This window comes from Vicia villosa, linkage group LG2 (assembly GCF_029867415.1).
Source record: "Vicia villosa cultivar HV-30 ecotype Madison, WI linkage group LG2, Vvil1.0, whole genome shotgun sequence".
In the NCBI taxonomy this organism is placed as follows: Eukaryota; Viridiplantae; Streptophyta; class Magnoliopsida; order Fabales; family Fabaceae; genus Vicia; species Vicia villosa.
In genome coordinates this window covers 70,382,552-70,404,764 of record NC_081181.1, presented here as the reverse complement: position 1 = coordinate 70,404,764, position 22,213 = coordinate 70,382,552, and the positions used below count along the sequence as shown (strand labels likewise).

General features: G+C 35.2%; 1 protein-coding gene across 1 annotated transcript; it reads right to left on the bottom strand.

Annotated features, from left to right (window-relative positions):
- Positions 1-1,083: 1,083 nt before the first annotated feature.
- Positions 1,084-14,956, bottom strand: LOC131649319 (zinc finger BED domain-containing protein RICESLEEPER 2-like). The gene is made up of 3 exons (XM_058919085.1): positions 14,767-14,956; positions 14,231-14,298; positions 1,084-2,205 (listed from the first exon to the last, which is right to left on the bottom strand). The coding sequence occupies exons 1-3, from the start codon at positions 14,954-14,956 to the stop codon at positions 1,084-1,086; spliced, it is 1,380 nt and encodes a 459-aa protein (XP_058775068.1).
- Between the last annotated feature and the right edge of the window lie 7,257 nt (positions 14,957-22,213).

The following is a 22,213-nucleotide window of genomic DNA, read 5'->3' as shown; positions in this document are numbered from 1 at the left end:
TGGGGCCCCATTTGCTCATCTTCATAAAACAATTATTTGCAATTGATTTCAAACAGAAAACTCACATCAAATGTTTATTTACAAAACAGAAAACAGTTCTTAGGATCAAATCTGTCTTGAGAATCACTAGTATACAATGTTATGTCAATGTTATTTATAAAAAAACAGGACGAAGGCAGATTTAGGAATGAAAGTAGTAACATCATGTCTCTCAAGCTTTAAAATGCAAACAATAACAATAAAACTAAAATTACCTCGCTCAATTTTCTCAAGCTCGTCGATATCATCTTGCGTAGGCAATGGCGAAGGTGATCCACCAAGCCAATCTTCTGTGCAAATAAGTGCTTCCACGGATCTAGCGGTTAGGCGACCGCGATAGTCATCAAGCACCCTTCTTCCAGTACTGAAGGCAGACTCGGAAGCTACCGTTGAGACGAGTATAGCTAGAACCTCTCTCGCAATGTTAGCTAGGATTGGAAGTCGACTTGAATGCACCTTCCACCAAGTCAAGATATCAAAGTTAGGAATATCACCTTCTAACCCATCTTCAAAGTACTTTGTTAATTCTGATTTCAATCCACTTGACTTGAGACCACTGGATTGCAAAAATATCCCATAATAATATTCGGGATTTCCAATTCGTCCAACTAATTCAGGGGGTTCAACAAAGCTACTTTGAGATCCACTTGTCGCACCACCGTTATACTCCTCAAATATGGTTTTCAAATCCGATTCTAATTTATCCTTCAAGATTTCAGCATTTTGTTTATCAAAGTTTTTTTCGATAAACCAACGAGCATACACCAATTTTTTCCTAGGATCTAACACAAAAGAAATTAACAGCAACATGTTCAATTTCTTAGGACTTCCCCAATACTTATCATATTTCTCCTTCATCTTTAAAGCTATATTCCTTGTATGAGCTAAAGATGGCTCTTTAGAATCGCACATGTTTTTTATAGCCAAACCAATTGAAAATAGCTCTGCCAAGTACATATTACTTGTCACATATGTTGAACCTGATATGCGCAAAGTTGAAGCCTTAAAAACTTCCAAAAAGTGAGCAACCTCGCGTGCTTTCTCCTAATCTAAAGCGGTAGGAATGCCACTCCCTTTCTCAAGTTCTTCACAATACTTAGCATCGATAATCTCAAACTCAAGAAAGGCTATTTGAAGTTGTAGAGCAGCCTTCAACATGTCATATGTTGAATTCCATCGAGTATCACAATCGAATTGAACACTACCCTTGTATTGAATATGTCTACTTCTAACAAATGCGAAAAACTTATGTTCTCGACTCGGAGAAGACTTAACATACTTGACAGCACCCCTAATTCTTGAAATTGAAATATCAATTTCTTTTAGACCTTCTTTAACCACTAAATTCATGATGTGTGCACAACATCTTGTATGAAAGTGATCTCCATTCAGAACCAAATTATTTCTCAAACTTAGCCTCCTTTTGAGATTTTCAATCCCGCGATCATTTGATGACGCATTGTCAACTGTCACACTCAAAACATTTTTCAACCCCCAATTGTCCAAGCATTGTGAAATCGTATTTGCAATTACTTCTCCTGAATGGCTTAAGACTTGAACAAAATTCAAAATCTTCTTGTGCAATGTCCAGTTATTGTCTATAAAATGTGTTGTTATGCACATGTAGCTCATGTTTTGACATGAAGTCCAACCATCTGTGGTCAAGCACACACTTCGACAATGTTCGGAAAGAAATCTCTTCAATTTTTCCCTTTCAAAATCCCACAAAGACAAAACATCACGTGCTACAGTGCTTCGGGAGATTGGAATATATCTTGGCTGAAATACATTCAAACAACGACGAAAAGCTTTATGATCCGCATGCATATACGAAAGCTCCATTTCCACAATCATCTCAACCACTGTCTTTCGACATTTCTCTTGGTCAAATTTGACTAACACCATTGTTGAAGGGGAAGCCACATTTGTTGTTGATGAAGGAGTTGTTTTCATTCTTTTACTCTTGCACTTCTTTGAATGAGCAGCCATGGAAGACGTTCCATTATTGGACTTTAGCTTGGAGCCACAGTAGTTGCATCTAGCTATACCAATCAAATCTAAATCAGGAGTGAAGTGAGTCCAAACAGAAGATTTGTTTCTTCGAGTAGAAGTAGTTCCCAAGCTTTGTGTTGTCTCATCCGTCATAAGATTTGATTTAGACATTTCCTGCTTTGAAAAGACCAACCAAATGTCAAATTAATTCATTATATCCATTTGAAAGAACATGTGCATTGTGTGAGAATAGATCAAATACATACTGTAAAAAGGTACAAAAATTATGTATAAGCACTAGGCATAACAACTTCAGTCTTACATCATATAACTGATACAGAGTAAGAGCCTGTAAGAAAATTCAGGTTGATGCATGATGATGAATTTTGAAATGTCTAATGTGTCTAGTTATAAAATGAAAATAATTTCCGACTTACTGTTTTGTCTACACACAATCTCTTTAGATATCACTTGCAATCCACAACCTTCAACATTACATCCAATAGCTTATCATGCACTTCAATTTTCAGCACAATGAATGTGTGAGATATTGGATCGAACTCTAGTATGGCCGAAGGGTAGCTTCTTGGTTCGACAGGGTTAAGCATGAAGTCGAAGGTTGTTCACATGCTTGTGTCGAAGATGCTAGAGTTGTTAGCATGTTAAATTAGGTTTTAGTGGTTAAACCCTAATTTGTTAAGTTAGCTTGTTTATTAAGTTGGCTTGTGTAACGGGCCTTGCTGAAAAAGCCCATTAGTTAGTATGTTAGGTTTTATTATAAATAGCATACTAGTCTCTCATCATTGCTAAGCTGCAAATCCTAAATTTAGGGTGAGAGAGGTTATTTGTTATTCTTGTAAACTTGTAATCTTGTTTTAAGAGAAAGTGAAAGAATAGCAGTTATAACCAATTCTTGTGTTCCTCTTCTTCCTTGTCCTTTATTCTTCCCTTGGATTATACTTTGTTCTTGGTATTGAATTCACAACAAATTGGTGCGGTGAGCGTGGAGAAGATGCCGTCAACAAAGTATGAGATTGAAAAGTTCACCGGAGTGAATGATTTCGGTCTGTGGCGCTTGAAGATGAAAGCTCTACTGGTTCAGCAGGGTTGTTTGGAAGCGTTGAAGGGAGAGGCAGCCATGAATGCAGAATTGACGGCAGCGGAGAAGACGAATATGATCGAGAAAGCACACAGCGCAATTTTGCTGAGCCTTGGTGATAAGGTTCTCCGGCAGGTATCAAAGGAGACGACGGCATCAGGGTTATGGGTGAAAATTGAAAGTTTGTATATGACCAAATCGCTGGTAAATCGACTCTACCTGAAGCAAGCTTTGTATTCATTCAAGATGATTGAAGACAAAGTATTGGCTGAGCAGTTGGATATGTTCAACAAGCTAATTCTTGATCTTGAAAATATTGATGTGAAGATCGATGATGAAGATCAAGCGCTGTTACTATTGTGTTCTTTGCCTCGATCACATGCTCACTTCAAAGAAACTCTCTTGTATGGAAGGGAGTCCCTGACGTTTGAAGAAGTTCAATCAGCCTTGTACTCTAAGGACTTGAATGAACGAAATGAGCATAAACCTTCGACTGTTGGCGAAGGTTTGGCCGTTAAAGGAAAACTCTTACGAAAGGATGGTAAGTTCGACAAGAAGAAAGGCAAAAGCCAGTCGAAGACTTACAGTGGCGAAGCATCTGGCATTCAATGCTACCATTGTAAGAAGGAGGGTCACACAAGAAAGGTGTGCCCTGAACGCTTGAAATATCATGGAGGTAAGGATAATGGCAACGCTGCCATTGTTCAAGATGATTTCGAATCATCTGATGTTCTTGTGGTTTCAAGCAGTGACTCTAAGAAGGAGTGGATTATGGATTCAGGTTGAACTTGGCACATGACTCCAAACAAAGACTTGTTCGAGGAATTATGTGATCAAGATGGTGGATCAGTATTGCTGGGAAACAACAAGGCTTGCAAGATTGCAGGTGTTGGATCTGTGAGATTCAAGCTCCATGATGAGTCAATAAGGTTGTTGACTGAAGTCAGGTATGTTCCTGATTTGAAGAGAAATCTGCTTTCTCTTGGTGAATTCGACAAGAAAGGATATGTTTTCCAAGGAGAGAAAAGTATCCTAAGAGTCATGAAGGGTTCGAAGGAAGTCTTGAGAGGCGTGAAGAAACAAGGCTTGTATACCCTTGAGGCTGAAGTTGTAAGTGGTTCGACAAATGTTGCATCCACGAAACCTTTGTCGAAAACAGAAATTTGGCACATGAGATTGGGCCATGTCAGTGAAAGGGGTCTGGTCGAATTAAGGAAACAAAGTCTGCTTGGTGGAGACAAAGTCGAAAAGCTGAAGTTTTGTGAACCCTGTGTACTTGGAAAATCTTGCAGAGTGAAGTTCAACAAAGGCAAACAAAGAACACATGGATCCCTTGATTACATCCATGCTGATCTTTGGGGGCCTGCAAGGTGTCCATCACATTCAGGAGCAAGGTATTTTCTATCCATAGTAGATGATTATTCCAGAAAATTATGGGTATTCATCCAGAAGACTAAGGATGAAACTTTTGAGAATTTCAAAAGTTGGAAGACTCTGGTTGAAAATCAGACTGGCAGAAAGGTCAAGAGGTTGAGAACCGACAATGGCCTTGAATTTTGCAATGAGGCATTCGACAGTTTTTGTGCTGCCTCTAGTATTGCAAGGCATAGAACTACTGCAGGTACTCCACAGCAAAATGGTTTGGCTGAAAGGTTTAATCGAACTATTTTGGAGAGAGTCAGATGCATGTTGACTAGTGCGGGGTTAACAAAGGTGTTCTGGGCTGAGGCTGTTTCGACAGCAACATATCTGATAAACAGATGTCCTTCGACAGCGTTAGATATGAAGACACCTGAAGAAGTTTGGTCGGGACATCCACCAGATCTCGACAAACTGAGAGTATTTGGCTGCGTAGCCTATGCTCACATTAGGCAAGACAAGGTCGAACCTAGAGCTCTGAAATGCATGTTCATGGGATACCCTGAAGGAGTCAAAGCTTATAGGCTATGGTGCCTAGAGCCAGGTCACAGGAGGTGTATCACCAGTCGAGATGTAGTTTTCAATGAAGCTGAAATGGCTTTTAAGAAAACTGATGATGTTGGTCGAAGTACAGAAACATCTGACGAAGAGCTGGAACAGGTAGAGATTCCTGTTGAGGTGGAGCATGTTGATACTGAATTGCATATCCCAGATGAAGTCGAAGAAGAAGCAGAAGATGCTGAAGTTGAGGAAACTGACGATGACTACCTATTGTCGAGAGATAGGTCGAGAAGAGTCATCAAGCCACCTCAGAGACTTGGATATGCAGATCTTATAGCTTATGCCTTAATCTCTGCAAGTGAGGTTCTAGACGAAGAACCTAGAGACTATAAGGAAGTTATGAGGAGTCGAAATAAGACTGAATGGCTGAAGGCCATGGATGATGAGATGAAATCTCTTCATGATAATCATACTTGGGAACTGATCAAGAAACCTGTTGGGGCAAGGTTAGTCAGCTGTAAATGGATTTTCAAAGTTAAGGAAGGAATTGAAGGAGTGACGTCGAAAAGATACAAGGCAAGGTTAGTTGCAAGGGGTTTCACTCAAAAAGAAGGTGTCGACTTCAATGATGTGTTTTCTCCTGTTGTGAAGCATAGGTCCATTCGAATGTTGCTTGCCATGGTGGCACAGTTCGATCTTGAACTGGAACAAATGGATGTGAAGACTGCGTTCTTGTATGGTGATTTAGATGAAACGATCCTGATGAGGCAACCTGAAGGGTATGTCGAAAAGGGGAAGGAAGATTATGTGTGCAAGTTAAAGAGATCTTTGTATGGTCTGAAACAATCTCCTCGATAGTGGAATAGGAGATTCGACAAGTTCATGGCACGCATAAGTTTCATTAGAAGTCAGTTCGACCACTGCGTTTACTTCAGATTTCGACCTGGTAATTCATTTGTTATTTTGTTGCTTTATGTGGATGATATTCTCATAGCAAGCAACAATGTTGAAGATGTGATGAGGGTGAAGGCTGAACTCAATAAGGAGTTCGATATGAAGGATCTGGGAGCTGCTTCCAGGATTCTTGGAATTGACATTCGAAGAGATAGAAAGAAGTCGAAGTTATGTCTATCTCAAGAGGCATATCTACGGAAGATTCTTGAAAAGTTTGGTATGTCGAATTCGAAGCCAGTTGTGACTCCAACAAACCCTCAATTCAAGCTGAGTATTGATCAGTGTCCCAGTACTGATGTCGAAAGAGCCTATATGAATAGCATCCCATATGCTAATATAGTCGGTTCTTTGATGTATGCTATGGTCTGTACTAGACCCGACATAGCATACGCAGTAAGTCTTGTAAGCAGGTACATGGCGAATCCTGGAAAGGCTCACTGGCAAGCATTGAAGTGGATTTTAAGGTACATAAATGGGTCTCTGAATAGAGTCCTAATTTATGGTGGAGCCTTGGGTGAAGATAATAAAGCAGTAATAGAAGGATATGTCGACTCTGATTATGCAGGTTGTATGGATTCCAGAAAATCTATTTCTGGATATGTTTTCACTATGTTTGGCACTGCAATTAGTTGGAAAGCAACACTTCAGAAGGTTGTTGCTCTATCAACCACTGAAGCGGAGTATATTGCCCTAACTGAAGTTGTGAAAGAAGCATTGTGGCTTGAAGGTTTTGCGAAGGAGCTGAAACTTCAAGGTCGAGGTATCACTGTTAAATGTGATAGTCAAAGTGCAATACACCTGTCGAAGAATTCAGCCTATCATGAGCGAACTAAGCACATTGATGTGAGGCTGCATTTCGTCAGAGGAGTAATCGAGCGTGGAGAAGTCCAAGTGCTGAAGGTTTCGACTGAAGACAATGCTGCTGATATGATCACCAAGACATTGCCGAGTTGCAAGTTTTTCCACTGTATGCAGTTGATAAAGCTGCATGAAGAAAGCTAGTTTGTTCCTTGACGTTGTAGACTTAGGTCCAAGGTGGAGATTTGTGAGATATTGGATCGAACTCTAGTATGGCCGAAGGGTAGCTTCTTGATTCGACAGGGTTAAGCATGAAGTCGAAGGTTGCTCACATGCTTGTGTCGAAGATGCTAGGGTTGTTAGCATATTAAATTAGGTTTTAGTGGTTAAACCCTAATTTGTTAAGTTAGCTTGTTTATTAAGTTGGCTTGTGTAATGGGCCTTGCTGAAAAAGCCCATTAGTTAGTATGTTAGGTTTTATTATAAATAGCATACTAGTCTCTCATCATTGCTAAGCTGCAAATCCTAATTTAGGGTGAGAGAGGTTATTTGTTATTCTTGTAAACTTGTAATCTTGTTTTAAGAGAAAGTGAAAGAATAGCAGTTATAACCAATTCTTGTGTTCCTCTTCTTCCTTGTCCTTTATTCTTCCTTGTTTTATACTTTGTTCTTGGCATTGAATTCACAACAAATTGGTGCGGTGAGCGTGGAGAAGATGCCGTCAACAAAGTATGAGATTGAAAAGTTCACCGGAGTGAATGATTTCGGTCTGTGGCGCTTGAAGATGAAAGCCCTACTGGTTCAGCAAGGTTGTTTGGAAGCGTTGAGGGGAGAGGCAACCATGAATGCAGAATTGACGTCAGCGAAGAAGACATTACCGAGTTGCAAGTTTTTCCACTGTATGCAGTTGCTAAAGCTGCATGAAGAAAGCTAGTTTGTTCCTTTGATGTTGTAGAGTTAGATCCAAGGTGGAGATTTGTGAGATATTGGATCGAACTCTAGTATGGCCGAAGGGTAGCTTCTTGATTCGACAGGGTTAAGCATGAAGTCGAAGGTTGTTCACATGCTTGTGTCGAAGATGCTAGAGTTGTTAGCATGTTAAATTAGGTTTTAGTGGTTAAACCCTAATTTGTTAAGTTAGCTTGTTTATTAAGTTGGCTTGTGTAATGGGCCTTGCTGAAAAAGCCCATTAGTTAGTATGTTAGGTTTTATTATAAATAGCATACTAGTCTCTCATCATTGCTAAGCTGCAAATCCTAATTTAGGGTGTGAGAGGTTATTTGTTATTCTTGTAAACTTGTAATCTTGTTTTAAGAGAAAGTGAAAGAATAGCAGTTATAACCAATTCTTGTGTTCCTCTTCTTCCTTGTCCTTTATTCTTCCCTTGGATTATACTTTGTTCTTGGTATTGAATTCACAACAGAATGCATATGCTACACTGTGTCTATGATTTAAAACCAAATGTATTGAAAAGACATACTTCATTTAAGCAAAATTTTAATCATGTCAAATAATTCTTCCAAGAATCAAATTAAACATCAAAATCAGCAATTTTACAGAAAACATAATCAAGCTTCTTACAAGCATGCAAGTTCTAAATTCTAAACCATATTCCAATAGTTAATACTTCACTCCAATGCGTAATAAGTAGATAATGAACCTGTACTGGGTCCTTTGTTACACATTATGCAGCATTTTAATTTAGCCATACAAACACACTAAGTCATTTTTAGAGTGCTTCAATTAAACTCCAAGCTTTTATATGTTGTGTGCAATGTTTTTCAAACTATTCTTCTACTAAACTACCTCTTAATAATTTCAATTATTATCATTGATCAAGAAATTATGCAGCAAAACAGATTTTGCATGCATCCTTGCACTCTAGTGCCACTAGTTTACTTCTAAATAGTATCTACAACTTAAGTGCATATTCAATCATGAAATTGCAATGAAAACCCATGAATTAACCTGAATTATTTCTTGCATTGAAAACCCATGAATTAAACCTCAAAAAACTAGAACATCAAGTTCCATTGTGAAAAAGATAGTGGTTAATTATAAGGTAAATATCAAAGGTATTGATGAGAAACTTTGCAAGATTTGTGACAACCCCGGATTGACTTGGACTACTACCAAACACTCTAAAACCTTTAACATGCTCTAACTTTGAGGTTAATTCACACAGCGACGACCATAATCAGTGTCAGAATTCCTTTAATCAAAATCGCGCAGTTTCTGTAACATTCCAAGACTTCACTTTCCTTCAAGAGCTAGACCTCAGCAACAACCAACTCTCAGGTTCTTTTCCGACAGTTACCTTAAACATGCCAAGCTTAATCTACCTAGACCTCAGATTCAACACCTTCAAAGCTCACTTCCTGAAGAACTCTTCAACAAGAAACATACTGACAACAAACAATTAACATTTTCTAATAAAATAACTAACAAATCTTCATAGTGGGTGAAATATAATCAACACTCAATTTTTTATCCCAACATTGACAATTGAAATAGAATAATTCAGAAACAATAACATGAAAATAGCTGAACAAACGAAACGCTACCACATGCTGCAGATGGTGATAAAGAAAAAAATTCATTTCATTCACTAAATTATAAACAAAACTATCACATGCTGTGGATGGTGGGAAATGAATGAATTTACCTGGGTTGATTTCTTCTTTCCTTCCACAAATTAAGAATGAAAGAGCACAAAAACGATATTGATGAAACCGAATCGATTGAGAATGGAGAAATCGATGAAACCGAATCGATAGAGAATGGAGAAATTGATGAAACCGAATCGATCGAGAATGGAGAAGATAGAATAGTGTTTAAGGTTTGGGTTTTCAATCGATAGAAAGGAGAAGAGAAGCGTGGAACGTGATTAGGTTTTTGGGCTTTGGGCCATATTAGATCTTTTATTTGGTTGTTGTTATCCAACTAATTGGTTATGGATATCCAAATAAATTTTAAAATGGATTGGTTGAAAATCCAAAATAAAATTAACCGGTTTTTAATAACCGGATATGGATATGGTTATAGATAAACCATTAAACTGGTTAATTTGAGCATCCCTATATAGGATGCACATGCCATTCAGTTTGGTTAATCACTCGATAAAAATATACTTCACATAATACACTTGCCTAAGTATTTTTTTCATTTCTCTTTATTGCCATTCATAGACCACTAGTTCAATTAAGCTTTCATTAATGGCAAATGAAAGAACAACTTCAAACCAATTCCCATGATCTATAAGTGTTTAAAAGAGAATATTATTATAGGTGGTGTGTACAAATGAAAGTTATATTTAGATTTTAAGATGTTCTAGAAATAATGAATGATGGCTTACCTACATTAGAAGCCAATGCAACTGATGTACAAAAAACTATTCATCGTGAGTAAAGCAAGAGGGATGGGAAAGTTATGTTGTTTATCCATTGATGTGTGGATTCAAACATATTTGAAAATATTATCAAAGAAGGAACGGTTAAGGGTGCATGAGATACACTCAATAAACTATATGGTGGTGATGAAAAACTAAAGAAGGTGAAGTTGCAGTCATTGAGGAACCGGTATAAGATCACACAAATGAATGATGGCGAAGGTGTTGCAGACTTACTCTCAAGACTGATATTGCTAACCAATTAAATGAAATCATGTGGTGAGAAGATTACTGAATTACACAAAATTGTGAAACTTTTGAGAACTTTAACTACCAAATTTGATCACATAGTTGGGGAAATTTAAGAGTTTAAAAATCTTTTTAAGATGAAGCTTAAAGAAGTACAAGCCTCATTGGAAGCTCCTGAGATGAAACTGAAGTAAAGAAATTATGAGAAAGTGATAAAAACAAGCATTGCAAGCAAAATTCTTCAAATGAAAAAATGATGAATCAAAAATATGCAAATGAAAAAAATAATGGAAAAGGAAGAATTAGAATGTCTAGCATAAATAAAATTACTTACAAAATTATGATTAATATGCTTGACCAACAAGATTTTGCAAATTATGATTAATATGTTTGACCATCAATGTCTTGCATCAATAATCACTGATGGTCATAACTATATACGGAATTAAATATATGGTCGCCTAAATTTTAGGAGTTTAAGTCAGATGTATATGAAGAAAATGGTGTATGACCTTCCTTGACTTAAAATGCCAAACCAACTATGTGAAAAATTTGTGTAGCCAAACATATAAGAAAGTCATTCGAACATGACTTGCCTATATAGTCAAAACAAAAATTGGAGGTTGTTCATTCAGATGTCTATGGACCATTTGAAGTGAAATTAATGGGAGACAAATGCTATTTTCTAACATTTGTAGATGAATTCAATATATATGTGTGTGTGTGTGTGTATGTGTGTGTGTGTGTGTGTGTGTGTGTGTGTGTGTGTGGATTTACTTAATGAATAAGAAAATTGAAGTACTTGCATAGTTCAAGAAATTTAAGTTGTTGGTTAAAAAACTGGTTGAATGTAGCATCAAGAAATTAAGAGCTAGTGGAAGAGGTGATTACACTTCCAATGAGTTTGCACAATTTTGTGAGAAAGAATGTATTAAGCATGAATTTATAGCTTGTTATACACCTCAACATAATGGCATTGCAGAAAGACATAACATGAGCATATTAAATATGACAATAAGCATTAACAAATCATGACAAATGCAAAATAATGTTTTGAGAGAAGCAACCTCAATTCTTGTACATATCATTAACAATTGTCCAACAAATAAGCTAAGGAGAAATACATTATACAAAGCATGGACAAGTTTCAAACCAAGTGTTTTTCATTTCAAAATATTTTGATCACTTTTTTGAGACATGTACCCGAACAATCAAGAAAAAATCTGATGATATAAGTTAATTATGATTCCCATAAGACTATCATTCAATAGGTGCATATAAATTATTATCACCAAATATGAATAAGGCAGTAATAAGAAAAGATGTACAATATGATGGGAGGAAAGGATGGAAGTTGCTAAAAGTTTCAAGTAATCAAATTCAAAATGGTGAAAACTTAGACAATGTCAGACATGTGTTATAAGAAGATCAATTCGAGGAAGTTGCACAAGAAAAAAGTGAGGTCAACTATATCAAGAAATTAATCAATAAGATTAACTGATTATCAGATATTTATTTATCAATCAGTAAATGAAGAAGGTGACATGAATAAGCTATAATGGTTGGATCATAACAAATAGACATAAATTAAGCACTGAAAGATTAGATCTGAACTAGATAGAAGCTATGAAGGAGGAACTCAAAGTAATTTTGAAGAATTAAACCTTGGAGTTGGTAAATAGATTAAGCAAGAAATTTATATATCTAAAATGGCTTTATAAGTTGAAGCTTGCACTAAATGGAGAGATAGCTAAGTACAAGTCAAGGCTAGTTGCAATAGGATTCCTTCAAAGGCCTGCAATTGACTTCAATGAGGTGTATGCACCAGCTACAAGGCTTGAAATCATAATAATAGTGGTTGCAATTGCACCATACAAAATGTGGAAAATGCATTAGTTTGATGTGAAGTCTATTTTTTGTCAGTTTACCACTAGAAAAGGAATTCTATGTCAAACAACCACCAGTATTTGAGATCAAAGGGCAATGTGTATGCATTGAAAAAGGATCTGCATAAACTGAAGTAGGTCCCTAAAGAAAGGAACATGAGGATTTATAACTTTCTTATCAAATTAGGATTCAACAAATACACACTAAAATATGGACTATATGTACAGAGTTCAAATGAGTATGATCAAATCATTTTATGCATATATGTAGATGATCTATTGGTTACACAATCAAATAAAATTTAGGTGACAAGATTCAATGCTAGCATGATGAATGAGTTTGAAATGTTAGGCCTATGGAGTTTGGCTTGTTTCCTAGGAGTGGAGTTTGTAAACACAATAAGTGGAGTTTTCTTTCATTATAAGAAATATACTAAAGAAATTCAAAATGAGAAATTGCAATCATGCAATCACTCATATGAAAACAGACATAAAGTTGAAGAAGGAAGCAAATGACGAGCTTATAGATATAATTATACACAAGTAAATTATTCGCTCATTAATGTATCTAGGTAACCAAAGACCAGAATGTTGTCAAAGTGTTGGATTGGTAAGTAGGTTCATCGAGAATCCTAGAGTATGTCACATACTAGCACCCAAAAGTATTCTAAGGTACATCAGAGGCACAATAGATCATGATGTACTTATGCCAAACTAAAATAAAACTAGCAAGAAGGCAGAGACATGTGGCTACTCTTGTTCAAATATCAGAGGATGCCAAGATGACCAGAAAAGTACAACATGATTCCTTTTCATGATTGGAGCAACTCTAATCTATGGAGCTCTAAGAAGCAAGGAATGGTGGCTCTATCATCATCTGAAGCAGAATATGTAGCTGCTTCATATGCAACTTGTCAAACACTTTGAATGGAAATTTTATTGGAAGAATTGAAGATCATTAAAGATCGAATTGTTGGTTGATAACAAACCAACAATGGATTTGACTAATCATTTAATAAGTCATGGTATGATCAAACATATTGGAAAAAAAGAATACCACTTTTGGAGTGAACAAGTGAACAAGAACAAGTTAGAGGTCGAGTACGCAAAGGTGAAGTGTAACTTGCAGACATATTCATTAAACCGTTAATAAAAACAAGATTTGATTGCATAAATGAACTAATAAGAAGGAGAAGACTATCATATATGAATTAGGAGAGATATTGTGTATGTAAAGTATAACTAAGAGTATTTTACTTGCAACACAAGTCATTTAAAATAATTAAGCACATTCGTTGGTTAGGATTGGTTGTCTTCTAAGCGTGCATGCATACAATACTCAATAAAAAAATATTTCAGATAGTTCAATTGCCCAAGTATTATTCTTCCATCCCTCTCTATTGTCATTCAAAACTGGATTACTAGGGCCCCTTTCCCTTAGGAACCAGAGTGCGAAAGAAAAGAAAAACTTTTTGGTTACAAGTTCTTCCAATAATCACTCTAATAATTATCTACTCTCATTTACGAAAACCAATATTTTTAATCATTATTATTATAATTGTAATTATAAATAAATAAATAATAATAATATTTAAATTATTTTTCTTTTAAAAACTATTTCTTTTTAGAAAATTATATTATTTTTAATATAAAAAAATTGAAAGTCAACTCAAATTTAAAATTTAAATTCAAAACTGAAATTGAATTCTATCATTAAAAAATTTAAAACAAAAAAAATTAAAAAACCACCCAAAAATATTCTTTAACAATCTGTTTTTTATTTTGTTTTTTATAAACCAACCGAACTCTTGAGGGTCTGCTGTGTAAGACTTTAGCTATATGGCAAATAAGAAATTTCCTAAATGGCATCCACCCAGTTATGTTGAGTTTTTTTTTTATAACTACCAGTTTAGTCCGATTCGAAGGTCCGTGGTCTTCCCTATCAAGTTCAACGTCAATCATCGTTGAAACAACTAACGATTTTAGTCATATAATTGTAGTATATAATTATAGTATTTTAGTCCACTAAGTTTTTTTCCTTAAATTCAGTTTTTGCAATATGATTTTAGTCATATAATTATAGTATTTTTGTCCACTAAGTTTTTTTTTCCTTAAATTCAGTTTTTGCCCAAAAACTCTAGAAAAAAGAAACAAGTATATAGAATTAATTTATAACTGTGATCTTGAGTAATGTTTATTTACTGTTTCCTTATAATAAATAGTAGATAACACAAAAAAAGATGCTCCATATATATGTGGTAGATAACATCAAATACATAGTCACACAAAAAACATCTCAAGTACAGAGCTTATTAATACAACAATTCAATCAAAAACATAACATAGAAGGCCAAAATGAAAAATACCATACAAAAATAAGCACAAAGAAAATGGAAATTGAATCCATTAAGACAAATGAAAATCAAATAAATCTTAAATACCATTTCTGGCAAAGAGAATTGCAATGAAAATAGGAACAATTCCACCAATTACATGGTAATTAAGGCTGCTTGCATAACTTGAAGGTGCTTCTGCAGGAGACATGTGATGATGACCTTCATGAGCAGCAACCCCCATAGCCAAAACAATGAACAAAACTGCAAACAATGAGAATTTGACTTGTGAAGCCATTTTTGCTATGTTGGTCTATTCAGATGGTTGAAGGTATAGAATTCTTCACAGCTGGTTCTGGCTTGATTATATATATAGAGGGGTTTCATCATTGACTTTTAGAAATAATCAAGAGCTGCCGTTACGTGAAGCCAATAATGCCCTTTCAAAAGCTATCATGATGTTGATTTATTCTAATTTATTATAATAATAATCATGATCATCATAATAATAACAATAATGCTTAATTGTACTTTTCACCATTAAAAATTGTAAGTTTTGCAATTTTGATTTTCCACTTATTTTGGAGTGATTTTGGACTTCTATATTTTTTTTTTATAAAAAGCTTATGTTAATCTATGTAGTGAAAAATGTCTGATTGTGTGTTCGAACACTTGCATTGAGACTTGTGATTACGTTTAATTTATTTATTATTTTAAATTATTATTGATGTTGCCTGTGTTTCATAAATGTGAATTGAACGTCGGAGTTTACCTAGAACAAACCAAAACTCAAAGAAGACACGCATTTGGCGGGAGAAGTGAGTTAATTTCTTACCGATTGAATAAATTTTTATTTGTCAATTATTTGATTTTGATCTTTGTAAATATTTTTTATTTTAATTTTAATCCTTGAAAAATTAATTTATATTAAATTGACCTTGTAATATATAAAATATTTTATTTATTTTTTTCATTATTAATGATATAAGGACTAAAATTAAATATTTTTGGGTTAAATATATTTTTGATCCTTATAAATATCTCAAATTTTATTTTTAATTTCTATTAAAAAAATGACATATTTTAATCCCTATTAAATTTTTATTCATGCAGTTTTAGTCCCTGTTATTTTTTAAAATTTTGAAAACTGTTTAATTACCCTTAAAATTTTAAATTTTTGAATAAATTTTTTCATATGTGTTTAGAATACTATAAAATATTCTTTACCAAATTATATAATTTTTTATAATAATAAAAATTAAATATGAATTTTTTAAAATTAAAAAGTAATGATAAAAGTAATGCAAATCTCGACTTAGAAATTAAATTTGAGTTTCTTTTTTATTTCTAGAAACTTTTTATAACGTTTTAAACATGTTTGTAATATAATCATTCAAAAATATACATCGATTTAACAGTATGGACTAAAACTACGTGCATGATAATTTTATGGAACCAAAATAAGTCATTTTTTTATTAAAGACTAAAAATAAAATTTAAAATATTTATAAGAAAAAAAAACATACTTAACCCAATATTTTATATACTATAGAAACTACTACAATATAAACCAATTTTACAAGTGTAAAACAAAAAAGAAAATTTCTTTAGCCACCTCCCTATGGGGGGTCACCCCCAGCGAAAATTCCAAAATACCCCTGCTTCAGAAGTTCATTTCCGAAAGCGTCTTTTTTTGAAAAAATTGACTTATTTCGGAAGTTCATTTCCAAAAACATTATTTCGGAAGTTCACTTCCGAAATACTGCGATTTCTGCAGATTTATCAAAACACTCCCCCTCCCCCAATCATTTACCCTAAATCAAAACAAAAAGTGGCAAAGGCGAAAATTTGTGCAAACAGAATTCCAAAGCTGCATCAAGGCTCCAATCACACTGCTAAACAACATTCAAAAGCCCTCAATCCTAACACTTTGTAAGTTTTGAAATTTTTAGATCTATTATTCAAATGCATGTTATTTAGGGTTTTAATTGCATAAATGATATATGGTTAGGTTGTTAGTAGTATTTAGGTTGTTTAGAAGCATTTTGATTTGGTTTGAAGTTTGGTTTAGGGGTCTGCCATGGAAGTTGCAGAAAACTCCATCGCAGGGGTGTTTCGGAAGTTCATTTCCGAAAACACCTCCATCCCAGTTTTCGGAAATGAACTTCCGAAATGTATCAAAGTTCAAATTTTTTTGTTTTTTATTTTGTCTCGCATATTAATCGATTTCAATTGTTTACAGGAACATGTCAGACAATCAACCAGCACGCAGGACTGCGTCTTCTAGAGAGGGTAGGGAGTGTCCGTTTTAATTTGCAAGTCCTTTATTTTTTTAACGCCTTTGTTTATTGTGCCTGTTTCTTTGAAGTTTGTGTCCCTTTCTTCTTTTATAAAAGGAGGTCTCATGGACCTTTCTTTCTTCATTTTTACGCAGGAATGGGTGGCGCTAAGGGAAGAAAGGGTTCTTCAAAGAAGGAGGTGAAGGAGGTGAAGGAGAAGAAGAAGGTTTTGACTGGTTCTGCTTCTCGTCCCCTGGGGGTCCATGGCTCGGACGTGCAGACTCAGTCTTCAGGCGTGATCAACGCTGATGGTTCTGATACTGAGTGGGATGAGGATTGGTATAATTATCTTCATTCGGAGGAGTTCGCTCGTCGGGAAGAATAACGTGTTTTTATTTTGTTTGATGTGTATTTTGTAACGCTCGTCGGGCAGAATAACGTGTTTTTGTTTTGTTTGACGTGTTTTGTTTTGTTTTGTTCTGATTTCGGATTGTATCGCACAGTGTTTTTGTATTGGATTTATCATCTTAGTTTTTGGATTGTTCTGATTTCAATATGTAGATTCTTGGATTTCATCGTCGCGAACACTATCCATCTTCTGGATTATAAACATAGAACTTTGACTTTCCCAGCGCACCCCTTTGTTTGATTTTTTTGTAATGACGTCCCCTGATCAGGTAAGAAATGTGGACACATGTGCCTACGTAAGCCTTCTAAGACGGTTACCTTCTAAGAAATGTGGTAACACTTTCCTACTTAAAAGCCTACGTAACAAAAATTGGGAAGCTCCACATGCAAGCCCTATTTAAAAGAATAAAAAACCTTTTGAAATTTCGAAGTTCCCTTTTCCTTCTCCCCACCACTCTCAGACGGTTAACTTCTAAAACACTTTCCTATTTAAAAGCTTCTCACCCATTTTTCTTTCAAAATATCCCAAATCATTTTCGATCCTAAGTCTTCTTCTTTGCTTTAACGTTTTCTATCTCTTGTTACTGCTTTCATCACAATGTCTCGCCGCGGTGGAGGAAATAATCCCGAAAATCGCCGGAGTCAACCATCTCCTGCACATTCTCAACAATCATCCATCAATGCTGCAGGATCAGGCCGTGGTGGTGGTGGCCGTGGCTCTCGCGGTGGACGTACCTCCAATCCTTCTTCCTCCGGACATCCACCTCCTCCGTCATATGCTCCGGCTCCGGTTACCTCTCCTCCGTCTGTTGTTGCAGCTCCGGTTGTTCGTCCATCTGTTTCAGCGCCGTTTGTTCCATCTGTCGCAGCGCCGGTTGCTTCCTTGAGTTCGGCTCTGATCTCCATCGAGAGCCTGACTGCCGAAGTTAAACAGAAGGCTACTCTAGAGTCGGCTCCGTCGTCTCAGAAGGAAAATTGGGAAGGAAAATTGGGAAGGAAAATTCAAGTTCGTGCTAATCATTTTCAGTTGCGAGTGGCTGATAAGGATCTACACCACTATGATGTAAGTATAGTTTGCTCATAAGTTTTTTGTTGTTGTTTATTATGTTGGTAAGTTACAATGTGGTATGGATTTCTAGAGGATCAGGACTTTCTAACCTGTTGCAGCGTCTCCTCCATCGTCTTCATCCGATTAAATAAAGCGAATCGTTCTTGTTTGTTATTTTTCTTCTGTCCAGACCTTTTTTCGGAAGTGAATTTCCGAATTCCTCTAAGGGGGGTGAGTTCGGAGATGAACTTCCGAAACACCATATTTTCTGAAAATGTAACTTTATTTCGGAGATGCATCTCCGAAATCAATATTTTATATTAAAAAAACACGTTTTCGGAAGTTCATTTCCGAAAACACCTTTTTTTCAAAAAAAAATACCTTTTCGGAAATGAACTTCCGAAACAACGGGTAGTGTTGTAAATTCACCAGGGGTGAGCAAGAAGGTTAGGAGGTGGGTGAAGAAATTCTCAACAAAAAATAAAGTATCAAAACGAAATATAAAAAATTACAAGAATTTTAACCAAAACGTGTTATATTTGTAGGAATGAATTACATATTTAAACTTTTATAATTTGATAGTTTCCCTCGCATTTTCAAAACGTGGCAAACCTAGCACCAAAGCTTAACTGGCAAATTAATTGAGAGATCTAAAGTTAAGGTGGTCAAACCGTAGATGTTATAGTCAACTTTGTTTGTCCTCTGCCACATCTTTCAAGTATTCTAATTTTGTGGTAACCTTGAGAGAAGAATGTTGGTTGGATCGTATAGTTCAAAGACATCATTTTTCAACATTACAGAGAAGTCTTTTTCTATAATTTTTTCAACACTTAGTAGATTACATTTCATTCATAATAGAAATAACACATCATTAATGAGTGCAGATTTCACATTATTCCTTCTAATCACCATGATCCTAATTCCTTCATGTAAGTGCAATATCCTCTTTTAGATGTTTTAAATGATGTCAAAATTAAAAAATATGTAGTATTTCTGCATTGGGCCATATCTCTCTATATATAGGTTGCATTTTCATTTTAGAACACTTTTAGATCAAGTCAAAAGCATTTGAACAAGTTTAAAATATCAAAAATATGCATTTTTGTGAAAAACCATGTTTGGAGTCGACTAACCCAGGGTAGGAGTCGACTCCCTCTAAAGCATATTGAAAAGAAAACTCTTTGTCAAAAAGAAGTCGACACACATCACTAACGAGTCGACTCCCTCGAGCTGTAAGTCGACTCCCACTGAAAGCTATTTTGCATTTTTAATCTTTGTCCATGATGAGTCGAATCCCAGACATTTGGGTTGATACATAACACGAAGGAATCGACACCCACGTGTTATGAGTCGACTTTTACTGAAGCAAATTTTCTCAAAACTTCTCTGTCCACTTAAAGTCGATTCCCAGACAGTATGGGTCAACTCCCTTGCCTTTTGGGTTAACTTCCACGTCAAATGGGTCAACTCTCACCGTTCAAAATGTTTAATTTTATAATTTTACAACCCAATTTTTTCTGTTTCATTCTTTCACATACTCACACACACACACATACACACACACACACACACACAAATATATATATATATATATATATATATATATATATATATATATATATATATAGTCATTCATGCATCATTTCTAAGTGATTGATACCAAAATATACAAAACATTGCTCATCATCTTCAACCTTTATCTATGCATACACACAACAATTACACATAATCATTTTTGTTGGGTGTCATCTAGATTTAGATTGATATAGCCCAATTTAGGATTGTGTAATCAAATTGGGTTGAGATTTCTTTGGGGGTTTCAAGATATTCCTTTTTGGGTTTTCTTCCAAGATCAAGGATTGATTTCGGAGTTTTTCACAAGATTGTGCAATTTGGGTTCAGTCGAGTGAAGGCTTTGAATAAAGGAGGTTTCTGATAAAGGGGTAACGCTAACTGGAGGATCAATTTGGTAATCATGGGTCACCATACGTTCGCAATTTGGATTCAGTCGAGTGAAAGCTTTAAAGAAAAGGGTTATGTCGAAGGAGTAACGGTATTCAGAGGATCAAATTGAAAGTATCAGGTTACTTGGTAGAGCTCAAGATCAAGGGAAGAGAAGAATATAGGATCAACATCAACCATAGGGTTTAAGGGTTGGATTGCTACTTTTTCTCTTGTAAACTACACTTGCAAAGGTTAATTTTAAATATATTAAATTCTATGGAATTTGGGGCAAATGTACCCATAGAGAGGCTGATTGGGGAACTATCTAAACAAATCCTTATCTCTCTCTCTCTCTCTCTCTTTATCGCTCTCCTTCCCCCCCCCCCCTCTCTCTATCTCTATCTCTCTCACTTTTACTTTTACTAGCGAATTGTGAAAACGTTGATTATGCAATCGATACATCTAGAAAATATTTTTGTCTAATAGTTTAAAATATTTTGTTGATATGATTACAATCTATGTGATTGTAATTTGATTTACATATCAACAAAATCATAGAGAAATTTGTGTTTAATTGATTGCACACCAAGTGTTCGACAAATTGCTTAAGTAGATTCTTGTTTGATATTTCATCGGAAATTGATTACTATAGTGTGATTTATATTCAAACATAGTTGGTGAAAATATATTGATTGTTTTTCTCATATTATGTATCTAATCTATCGGTTAACGCATATCCGGTCTTTTTGATAACGATTCGGGACAGACGATTATCGATCTGGGATTGTTTCCACACGCCATAGTTAAACATTTTTTCAAAATAGAATTTTAATAAGAAAATTTCATCTACGATCTATTCACCCCCTCTAGATTGTAGCATTTCGTCTAACACTTCAGCCTGTAGGGTTCTATTGTCTACTAATCTCACCTGACTCTTTCACGTGTTATCCAACTAGACCAACCAACTCTTGTGGCTTTTCATGTGATTTGAGCATTGTATCTAAAAACCATGACCCTGCTTTATGTTGATCTTCACACAGTGCAACCATAAACACTATAGTGCCCTCATATGATTCATATTAGACTATTGTAACTTCATCATGGCCATTGTCGCGAGTTTTCTCTTTTCCTTTATTGTACCAAAAATCTACAACATAAGGTCCCCATTTTTCACGGTTATAACATTGAATGTGCATCTTGTCCTTTTTTTAGTCTTTTATTGGTTAAAGGTTAATTCCCTTATGTCATACCTCAATTTTTGACCCTAAGATCATACATCATTTGCATTTCAATCATCAATCAAGATCACAATCTTGAGGTATCATTTTGTCTTTGAGGGGAACCACCAAAAATTTATATTTGTCTAATTTGTTTTATACTAACAAAAATCCAAAAAATATGTATTTTGTCTCTTTTGTTTATATTTTACAAGTAAAAGATCGGGCAAAAATCAAAACAATGCAAGAAGGAAAATTTTTGAAAATTTGAAGGTGGAAATCGATTTACCCATATAGGAAATCGATTTCCTGGGGCAAAAATTCAAAAAAAATAGAGAGGGAAGCATGACATCATTTTGGCACCTATTTTCTTTGATCATTTTTGTCATTTTACCAATTTTCCACCTCACCAAAATTAATTCCCTTCATTAAACCCATTTTAACCCCATTTTACCAATTAAACATCAATTAAACACAAGATTAATTACCAAGTGCACAATGACCAAATTGCCACTACTGTTGCTCAAATTCTATAAATAGAGGCCTTGCCTCCCTCATTTCACAAGCTTAGAAAGCCAATAAAACTCTTGCAATTTCTCTCTTCATCCCTACCAAATTCACCAAAGCTCTTTTTCTTTCATAAAGTTTGTGAGTCACAT

Coding starts and splice junctions, on each gene's coding strand:
- LOC131649319 (XM_058919085.1), bottom strand. CDS start 14,956: ATGGCTTCACAAGTCAAATTCTCATTGTTTGCAGTTTTGTTCATTGTT. Junction 14,299..14,766: donor AATTCTCTTTGCCAGAAATG/GTATTTAAGATT, acceptor TAAAATCGTTAG/TTGTTTCAACGATGATTGAC. Junction 2,206..14,230: donor CTTCGAATCGGACTAAACTG/GTAGTTATAAAA, acceptor TTTTCAAAGCAG/GAAATGTCTAAATCAAATCT.